Source organism: Triticum urartu, chromosome 3, assembly GCF_003073215.2.
Source record: "Triticum urartu cultivar G1812 chromosome 3, Tu2.1, whole genome shotgun sequence".
Taxonomy (NCBI): Eukaryota; Viridiplantae; Streptophyta; class Magnoliopsida; order Poales; family Poaceae; genus Triticum; species Triticum urartu.
The window spans coordinates 651,936,105-651,946,771 of record NC_053024.1 but is presented as its reverse complement, the minus strand read 5'-3'; the positions used below and the strand labels follow the sequence as shown (position 1 = coordinate 651,946,771).

At 53.5% G+C, this 10,667-nt stretch overlaps 1 protein-coding gene across 1 annotated transcript; it reads left to right on the top strand.

The window, feature by feature from the left end:
- Positions 1-806: 806 nt before the first annotated feature.
- On the top strand, positions 807-10,664 carry LOC125547114 (THO complex subunit 2-like). The gene is made up of 9 exons (XM_048711121.1): positions 807-1,110; positions 1,185-1,310; positions 2,994-3,035; positions 3,176-3,235; positions 3,351-3,413; positions 3,653-3,733; positions 10,267-10,341; positions 10,431-10,478; positions 10,575-10,664. Exons 1-9 carry the CDS (start codon positions 967-969, stop codon positions 10,662-10,664), a joined length of 729 nt encoding a protein of 242 aa, XP_048567078.1. The 5' UTR covers positions 807-966.
- Positions 10,665-10,667: the final 3 nt, after the last annotated feature.

Below are 10,667 nucleotides of genomic sequence, written 5' to 3'. Positions count from 1 at the left end.
GTATGAACACATATGTTAATGTAATTTTGTTTTAAAAATTCTTACGTATCCCCACCCACAACAAAAAGTGAAGACAAAACAAAGAAACGAGAAAAGCAAGGATAACATCACAAAATAAGAACAAACACAAAAAAAAAACTATAAAAATGAAAGGAATGGGAAAAAAATCACCACGGCCCACTATTTGGCGCTTCAGTCGGCAGAACAATCACACTAACAATGTTTAGTCCGTCTAGCACGAAGGCACGTGGTACACAAAGATCCCCCCTTCCCTTCTCAGCCTATGTGTTGCCCCGGTCCTGTTAAAGGTTGCTTGGTTTGGTGCTAAAATATGACTTTCAATATGAAGACAAGCCAACAAATTGGTTGACAACCAATATAGCTTGTCAACCTCGCAATGCATACTATTTTTTTAACAAGTTTTAAAGTTACGAAATGCAGATATGTCATCAAAATTAGTTAGTCCGTAAAATGGCAAGTTTTGCTTCTTCTTCAACATTCAACTCTTCTTTCCACCTAGAAGAACCTTATTTTCGACATTGATTTTTTCATCACAGGCTTATCGCAAACCTTATTCGGGGCTGTACTGGAATACTGTCTGGTACAAAACTCCAAGTCGGAGGATTCAGAATGCAACTTACTCTTCCTCTCTCTCTCTAAAAAAAGAGAGAACGCAATTGACTCCAAAGTAATTCGTCTGGTGCTTTTGAAACCCGAGCAGGCAAAAACCAGGGAAAACCGAACCCGAGCAGGCAAAAAACCAAGGAAAACCGCCCGGTAATAAACCGGATAAACCGGACGCCCAAACCACGCAGCGTATCTCATTCGCACACCTCCTCCCCCTCCGCCTCCCCCGCCGTCTCTCATCCCCGTCTAGCACCACCGCCACCGCCTCCTCCTTCCTCAGGCCTCGCCGCCTCCCATGAAACCCTAGTTCCCCCAAAACCCAACGCCGCGCCCGCTGCCATGTTGCGGCCGCTCCAGGCGCCGGACTACAAGTACGTCACCGAGGAGTGCCTCCGCGAATGGAAGGGCCAGTCCGCCGCCGCCTTCCGCATCCCCGATCCGGTCCCCATGCCGCGCTTCCTCTACGAGCTGTGCTGGGCGACGGTGAGCTCCCGTACTCAGCTCGCTGGCTTTGTCCCTGTCGTCTTCGCGCTGATTGCGTTGGTCGGGTTGCGCAGGTGCTCGGGGACCTGTCGCCGCACAAGTGCCGGGCGGCGCTGGATTCGGTGGTGTTCGCGGAGGAGGCATGGCAGGAGGACTCCGGCTCGGTGCTCGCCGACATCGTCGCCCACCTAGGGCAGGATGTGAGTATTCTCCAGTCTCCACCCCTTTTTCGTTTGCTGCTGTGTGGTGCTTAGTTAGTTTCGAGTGGCTCGATGGAATGTGTTTGATTAGTCAATTCGCAATTGGGCGGTCGTACGCAGAAACACTGTTTGCAATGCTTAGCTGAAAATTGGTCAAAAAAAATTTGACTGGAGACGGCCAGTTTGTTAGTCTGTGTTACTTGTTGTGCCAGCTGAAGTGACGACCTGGTTGAATTGCAAGACGTTTCAGTGATGAAAAATTATCTCAATGGAAGTGATAGCGTGTGGTAGCTCTGGACAAGTTCTAAAGGCTATGTTTGGAAAAAGTACCCTGCTGAAGCTGTAGCAGAAAAGAAGGTTTAAATTATGCTTTTACTGATGAACATGAAACTACTAGCTTTGGGTAGCAAACCTTATACTGGTCGAAAGCACAAACCTATTCATTGTTATTCGAACTGTAGTGCGGGAGTGTTTAGATTTTGCATGCTTATGCACATGAACATGGATATTAGTTGTAGCTATCAGCATATCTCTCTGCAGTGAAGTGCAAAACAATCTTACAGATAAGCGAGGTGATTATTGTACAAAAGCTCGTGATGTTCCTTTCCAGTTTCTGGTGAACCAATTCAAAGGTCTACCCTGCATGGCTTTAGTTCTCCTGTTCAGTGAAACCGGTCTAAAATGGAACTGTTCTGGATCTATACCACAAAACAGTTACCAAGAGCATTGTTTTCTAGGAGTTACCGAGTTGTGGACTTGTCACCTGATCATGGACACAGGTGACAGGGAGTGTCACCCAGAGATTTCGGGTTTGGCCAACGAATCTAGTGGGACGGGCAGATCTGGTGGCATTGGGCTCGAGGACCGAGAGGGGTCCCCAACTTGATCCTCCACCTTCTGGCTTCTGTCATAGCTTTCGTTTCCCATTTACTCGACTGTTGTGGTGAACTGGGTTTATGAGGTGAGGATGAGTGTAGCAGTAGAGGGAAAAGGGCAGTCTGTGTACTCTGCTGCTGTGGTTAGACCAGACAGGCTGTGTGGCAGCTGTAGTGAGGAAAGGGCTGTGGAGGATTAAATTAGGTCAGCAAGTGGCAGATGGCTCACAAATCAAGACATAGATGGTCTTTTTGGCTGTAGAAAAGTTGTAATTATCGTCTGGAACTCCCCTGCCATTGGAATTGCACCCATGGGCATTCTCCATGTTATATGAGTTATAATTGCCGATTTGGCCAATATGTGTTATCTCCTGAGTATTGACATGGCGCACACATGTTGGCAATGTCATCCTGAAGCCCGGTTATCGCTGTGACTCTCGCTGGGATGCCATGACAGCCTTTACTTAGATGCTGCTACGGTGTTATTGTTGTTTTTCCAACAACCAGGGTCAATAGAAATGTAAATGCTATCCTTCATTCAATCTCTTGCCACTTCCCATCCCGGAAAAACGAAAATATCTTGACACCTGTGTCTTGCTTACTCATTATCATAGGACTTCAATCAATAACCTTTTATTTCCCACCTATCAGTGTGGTTCTGCTTTTGATCCATGGTTGATGCCCAAGTCCAAGATGCATTTATTTGAATCATGTAACTTAGATTTACCAGTCCGTTGCTTGTGCTGTCATTTCCTTGTAATCATTGAATGCTGTATTATTAGTCGATCTGACCTGAAGTTACGTGCAGATTACAATTTCTGGTGAATATCGCAACCGTCTTGTCAAAATGGTAAAAAATCTTTTTGACACTTAAATACCTATTCATAATTTTAGTATGCAAATAGGCTATCTATCTTCTTGGCCCCTATCCTTTTTATGGTGGAGGATTTAGTCCTCACTAATTTCCTTAAATACTACTCTTGGCTGCAGACTAAATCATTTGTGGAGTCTTCATTGATTGCGCCTAGGCTTCTTCAAGAGCGATGTGAAGTGAGTATTTGTTGTTCATCATACTAGGGCGTCACATCTTTGTTGAAACCACCTTTCATGATTCAAGGCAGCTGACACCATGTCGTCTCTGTTTCCTGTATGTGCACATTTGAAGGAAGAATTCCTATGGGAGGTTGAACAGAGTAAGTCAAAGGGCCAGGATTTAAAAGCCATGGAGGTATGTATCACATACTAATACCATGCATATTGTTAGGACTTAGGATATCATGTTATGGTCATTGATTCCTCATATTTTGTGTGTGCTCACATGAATTATACAATATACCATGTCACATTAGTGCATATATCTTTTAAACATGGTTTCTGTGCAACATCCTTCTCCTTATCTGGCACATTTTCCTTTTTGCCTGTTTATTGCATCATTTTTTAACGTCTGCTTGTAATAATTGGCAACAGGTCAGAGTCAACACGCGGCTTCTTTATCAGCAAACTAAATTCAACCTGCTAAGAGAAGAAAGTGAGGGCTACGCCAAGTTGGTATGTATATCTGCCTGTGAAACTTCCACCAAAGTTCTTGTTATAGTTGTACATTGGTTCATTCATACTTTTAAGAAAATTTTAAGTAATCATCATTATTTCTTTATGCTATATGGATTGAGTAGCATAACATATCTTTATGTGCTTCTACTTCCTTCACTGATGCTTTGCTGAGCAGTACTGCCCTAAATTACTGCAAAATTATTTGATCCTTATTACTAACTGAATATCTATAGTTCAAGGGGAGTCTGTAAAATAATCAACTAATTTCAGACTTCGATTTATTATTGATCCTAAAATTACAGAGTTGGACACTTGGACTGCAAAATAGTGGAAGCCAAATAACCTGTGTTTCTCAAAGTATTTATTTGAAAGATGCTATAGAACACTTGTCTTGATTAGCATCTGCCCAGACACCACAAACCCATGTTATTACCCAAACACACTGAAGTTGTAGTCATTTGCTGGACACGTTTTGTGGTAGGACTAGGGTTCCTACCGGCTCTACTGCGTAGGTTGTAGGGGCAAGGAGGGAGTGGACGCGGCGAGGAACGGGCGCGCCGGCGGCAGGGCGCCGTCGCGGCTTGGGTTGAAGGCGGCGGCGGCTTGGCTGCAGCGGCTAGGGTTTCCGGCTCCTCTAGGAGCCGGGCAACAAAAGATAATAATAGTCTTTATTGCTTGCCTCAAAACGATGTCTTACATGAGTATTTATAACTTTAGCCTAAGATAACTTTCCTAAGATAACTTGCCTAAGATAACTTGTGGGCCAAGCCCCTAATACTAATGCCCGTTGGGCCTTTTCCTAGAATAGACCAAGCCGGTCATAACATCTCTCCCCGCCTGCGCAAACAGCTCGTCCTCGAGCTGAAAGTCTGGATAGTGTTGACGGAAATCCTCACGCTGCTCCCAAGTAGCCTCCTCCTCCGGAAGGCCCGCCCACTGAATTAGGACGAACCAGACGCCACGACGGAGCTGGGCCTGCAACACCTTTGCTGGCTCTGGAAGAATGCGACCATCGGCGGTTGGAGGAAGCGTCGGAGGAGCCGCCGGTGGCTCGCCACGGAAAGGCTTGAGCAGCCCCACATGGAACACGTCGTGGATGCGGGCGCGGGCTGGAAGCTGAAGACGATAGGCCACCTTCCCAATGCGCTCCACGACAGGGAAGGGCCCGGCGTAGCGAGGGCTAAGCTTGCGCTTCGCGCGCGGGTCCAGTGACTGCGTAGAGCGGTGGAGAAGACGCAGCCACACCCAGTCACCCACTGCGAACTCCGCCTCGCGATGATGATCGTCGTAGTAGTGCTTGGCCGTCTGCTAGGCCTGAAGGAGACGCTGATGGACCTCAGCCAGCATCTCATCACGGGAGCGGATAAGGTCACCCGCAACCGCCGTTCGAGCCGTCTCCGGGTCGACCGGAAGTATAGGCGGGGGTGGTCGACCATAGACCACCTCAAATGGCGTCGCGCGCAGGACGGAGTGATAAGAAGTGTTGTAGCAGTACTCCGCCCAAGAGAGCCAGTCCACCCAAGCGCGAGGCCGATCACCTGTCGCACAACGCAAATACATGGCAATGACTTTGTTAACCACCTCAGACTGACCGTCCGTCTGAGGATGGAACGCTGTACTCAGGCGGAGTTGGACACCAGCCATCCTGAAGAGGTCGCGCCAGACATGGCTCGTGAAGACTGGGTCCCGATCACTGACGATCGATGTCGGGAACCCGTGGACGGACTATGCCGTTGAAGAAGGCCTGGGCCACGGATGCCGCCGTGTATGGATGGCCAAGCGCGATGAAGTGGGCATACTTAGAGAAGCGATCGACCACCGTGAGGATGACCGACTTGCCCCCCACCTTGGGAAGGCCCTCGATGAAGTCCAAGGAGATATCCGCCCAAACCTGAGATGGCACCTCCAAGGGCTGAAGGAGCCGCCGGCCTCAGGGTCTCTGTCTTGTTGCGCTGGCAAGTCTGACAAGACTGAACCCAGTCGCGGACTAGGGCACGATCGCCAGGGATGTAGAAGTCGACGCGAAGACGATGGAGCGTTTTCTGCACACCCTCATGGCCCGCCGAGTGGGCGAGCTGCAACACCTGGTGACGGAGATCATCATGCGCCGGGACAAAGATCCGGCGCCCATCGAGGAGCAGTCCGTCAGCGAAGCGCCAGGGCTCCTCCAAGTCGCCGACCGCGAGCTGCTGCTGAAGAAGTGCAGCGTCATCTGCTGTCGCAGTGGCGCGGCGAATGTCGGCGAATAGACCGAACGATGGCCCGGAGCGGATGCACAGGGCTGTCCCGGCGGACGCGTCGGCGGTTGGCGCGAGGTCGGAATCGCGACGGGACAGCGCGTCGGCCACGGTGTTAAGACGGCCCGGCCAATACTCGACGGAGAAGTCGAAGCCGAAGAGCTTGCTGATCCACTGGTGCTGCGGAACGGTCGACAGCCGTTGATCCAGCAAGAACTTCAGGCTGTAGTGGTCCGTGCGAATGTGGAAGGTCCGCCCCCACAAGTATGGCCGCCAATGACGCACGGCCTGGACGAGGCCAATGAGCTCCCGCTCGTAAGCTGCCAACTTAAGATGGCACGGAGCGAAAGGCCGGCTGAAGAAAGCGAGGGGCCCATCGCCCTGAAGAAGTACGGCGCCGAACCCGGCGCCCGAGGCGTCACAGTCCACCACGAACGGGCGGTCAAAGTCGGGCATCTGGAGGAAGGGGCCCGTCGTGAGGGCCCCCTTGAGGGCCTCGAACGCCGTCGTCGCCTCGTCGTCCCAGGCGAAGGCGTCGCGGCGAAGCTACTGCGTGAGGGGCGCCGCGATGAGTCCGAACTCCTAGATAAACTTCCGGTAGTAGCCGGCGAGTCCGAGGAACCCGCGGAGAGCCCGCGGCGAGTGGGGCGTCGGCCAGGCGGAGACGGCCGCCACCTTATCGGCGTCCATAGCCACCTCGTCGGCCGAGATGACATGGCCGAGGTAGGCGACGGTAGGCGTCCCGAACGAGCACTTCGAGCGCTTAAGGTGGAGGTGGTGCGCCCGAAGCTCGTTGAAGACGATGGCGACGTGCTGGAGATGTTCGGCCCAGGTGGCGCTGTAGATAAGAATGTCATCAAAGAAAACAAGCACAAACCGCCGTAAGTAGGGTCGAAGGACGTCGTTCATCAGGGCCTGGAACGTCGCCGGGGCGTTGGCGAGGCCGAAAGGCATCACCAAGAACTCGAAGTGGCCATGGTGGGTGCGAAACGCCGTCTTGGCGATGTCGTCCGGATGCATGCGCACCTGATGATAGCCCGATCGGAGATCGAGCTTGGTGAAGAAGCGTGCCCCATGGAGCTCATCCAAGAGCTCGTCGACCACCGGTATAGGGAACTTGTCCTTGAGTGTGAGTGCGTTGAGGGCGTGGTAGTCGATGCAGAAACGCCATGTGCCGTCTGACTTACGGACGAGAAGCACCGGCGCCGTGAAGGGCGACGTGGAGATCCGGATGATGCCTGCGGCGAGCATCAGGGCACACTGGCACTCCAACTCATCCTTCTGCAGCTGGGGGTAGCGGTAGGGTCGCACCGCCACCGGAGTGGAGCCTGGTACGAGGTGAATACGATGGTCGTACACCCGGGCAGGCGGAAGACCCCGAGGATCGTCGAAGAGGTCGCTGTGCTGCTGCAGAAGAGAATCCAGCAGGGGGTGCTCGGCCTCCGAGGACGCGGCAGCCAGCTGGAGGTGTGGCATGGCCGGCGCGGCGCCCCCAAGGCCGTCCCACCGGATGCGGCGGCCCTGCCGCCAGAATGTCATCGTGAGCGCATCGAAATCCCATAGGATGGGGCCGAGGGTCCGGAGAAAGTCCACCCCGAGGATGAAGTCGAAGCAGCCCAGATCGATCCCTGCACAGGTGATGGAAAAGTGTTCGCCGCGAGATGGAGATGGGAATGTCGCGGGCGAGCCCATGGCACCGGAGGCGATCGCCGTTCGCCACTGTGATCCGCAGGCGCTCCCCGCCCGTCGTTGGGAGGGCTAGCCGACGCATGGTCGACTCGGGCAGAAAGTTGTGTGTGGAGCCCGTATCCAGCAGGGCCACCAGTCGCTCGCCATGGATCGTCACGGGCAGCAGCATGGTCCGCTCGCCCCAGATGCCGGCCAGGGCGTGAAGGGAGACGACGCACGCCGTCGCTGCGGAATTTGCGGCCGCGTCCTCGGTCGCCGCAGGCGGATGTAACGGGTCGGGTGAGTCGTCCTCCTCGGTGTAGTTGACCGTCTCTAAATAAAAGAGGCGGGGGCAGACATGGGTCGGCGTGTAGGGCTCATCGCAGTTGAAGCAGAGACCCTGACGGCGACGCTCCTGCTGCTCGGCCGGTGACAGCCGACGGAAGGGCCGTGTGGCGGCCGGGGGTGTGGCCGTCGCGGCTGGAAGAGGCCGACCCGAGGCTGAGGAAGTCGGCGCTGGCCGACTGGGCTGGCGACCACTCCGTCCGAGTGGCTGCTGCAGTGCCTGGGCCCGTTGCTCGAAGGCCCGGGCGTAGTACATGGCCGTCTGGAGGTCGGGGGGATCCCGGAGCTCGACGTCCACGCAGATATGGTCCGGCAGACCGCCCACAAAGAGCTCGGCGCGTTGGGTCGCAGAGACGCCCGGTGCGTGGCACGCCAGGGCCTGGAAGCGGTCGGCGTAGTCCTGCACTGTAGATGTGAACGGTAAACGACCGAGGGCCGCCAGTCGGCTCCCACGGATAGGAGGCCCAAAACGGAGGAGATAGAGCTCCCGGAAGCGCTCCCAAGGTGGCATGCCGCCCTCGTCCTGCTCAAGGGCGTAGTACCAGGTCTGCGCTGCGCCTCGGAGATGATAGGACGCGTGCCAGGTACGATCCGAAGCGAGCGTCCGCTGCCCTCGAAAGAACTGCTCGCACTGGTTGAGCCAGTTGAGGGGGTCATCCATGCCCTCGTAGGTGGCGAAGTCCAGTTTGGCGAAGCGAGGGGGTGTCGGCCCGCTGTGCCCAGGGGCGGCCGCAGTCGCCGCCGGCGCGTATGCTGGGTCGGGAAGCGCCGGGGCGTGGTTCGCCGAGTTGGAGGGTTGATCAAACCGCAGCGAGGGCGTCGGGTGTTCCGGCGCCGTGGAGTAGACCGGGCCCGGAGACGAGCCGGTCGCCCAAGCGGGGATCGGCGATGGTGACGGTGGAAACTGCACCTGGTGCAGGGGCCGACCCGTAGCCCTAGGCGCGGGTGGTGGTACTGTCGATGGCGGCGGCGCCTGGTGGAGTTGCTGCACCGGCGCCTGCGGCGTGGGGGCCGGCGGTGGCGCCTGGTGCGCCGGAAGAAGCTGCTGGGTCGGGCCCCCAGCGGCGCGGTGGAGGCCGGCCATGCTGGCCACGGCTGTCCCGCAGCCGAGTAGTGCGGCAGCAGTAGCGGCGGCTGGGACGCCCCTCCGTAGGGCGCCTGGAAGGCCGGGGCGGGCCACTGTAGCGACGGCGGCCCGTAGGCGGTGGTGCCGGCGCTCGGTGGCGGGGGCTGGTTCCCGGCGAGGTAGAGGGTAATACCCCTGACCGCCTGGACAAGCTCCCGCAGGGTGCCCGACATCTCCTCGGGCGAGAGGAGCGGAGGCGGGTCCGCCGTGATGGTGATGGGCGCTGTCGGTGTGGTGGCGGTGGTGCCAGATGCGATCTCCGCCATCGCGGTGGAAGTGGCCGGCGGCAGCGAGAGTGGGACGGAGGTGGATGGTAGCGGCGGCGGTGATGGAGATTGTGACATGATCGGCCTGGTGTCTTTGGATACCAAATTGGTAGGACTAGGGTTCCTACCGGCTCTAGTGCGTAGGTTGTAGGGGCAAGGAGGGAGTGGACGCGGCGAGGAACGGGCGCGCCGGCGGCAGGGCGCCGTCGCGGCTTGGGTTGAAGGCGGCGGCGGCTTGGCTGCAGCGGCTAGGGTTTCCGACTCCTCTAGGAGCCGGGCAACAAAAGATAATAATAGTCTTTATTGCTTGCCTCAAAACGATGTCTTACATGAGTATTTATAACTTTAGCCTAAGATAACTTTCCTAAGATAACTTGCCTAAGATAACTTGTGGGCCAAGCCCATAATACTAATGCCCGTTGGGCCTTTTCCTAGAATAGACCAAGCCGGTCATAACATTTTGCTGCCTGAAAACTATAGAATTACTGAATAACCATGCTCGTTTGCTATTACACACTTTGGTGTCTACTAGCAAATGGACACAACTTTATGATGTGTCTAAGTGTCTGGGCTGTGACACAATCAGGTAATGTCAATCAGTGCAGTTTCCTGCAGCCAATTTTGCCTTCCTCTTTTTAACATGTGTTCTAACAAATCTAGAAGGTAAACTCTATAATCTAGATACTTCTACAAACAATTGTAATTGTGATTGCAGATGTATATATCCACACACGTGTTCTAACTTCTTATACTTCCAGTTTGAAATTATTTGAGAGTAAATTGCATTCGTGTGGGATTTTCAGTAGTTTCCAAAGAATGCGTCTAAAATGGTTTACTGTAGCTTGGTGTAATTTTTAACCTAGTTGCCTTTGTTTGTCTGGAATTCAGGTAACCCTACTTTGTCAAGTCAATTCAGATTTGGCTTGCCAAAATGCTTCTTCAGCTACTATCAGCATTATAAAGGTTGGGTGTTGGAATTTTCTTTCTTACTCCTATGTTATGATTTGAGCATGTAAACAGTATTGTGTAATGACATAATGTTCTTGTGACAGTCATTGATTGGACATTTTGACCTGGACCCAAATCGTGTATTTGACATTGTGAGTTTTCGTTTTTTATCATGGTATTACCATCTGATGTTGTAAAAGTATGTCATTGCTACAATGTAATTACATTCTTCCTTGTTTGCCTGCTAGGTGTTGGAATGTTTTGAACTCTATCCAGATAACAGTATCTTTTATCAGCTTATACCTCTTTTTCCAAAGGTATTCATTAGTTTTGAATAAGAT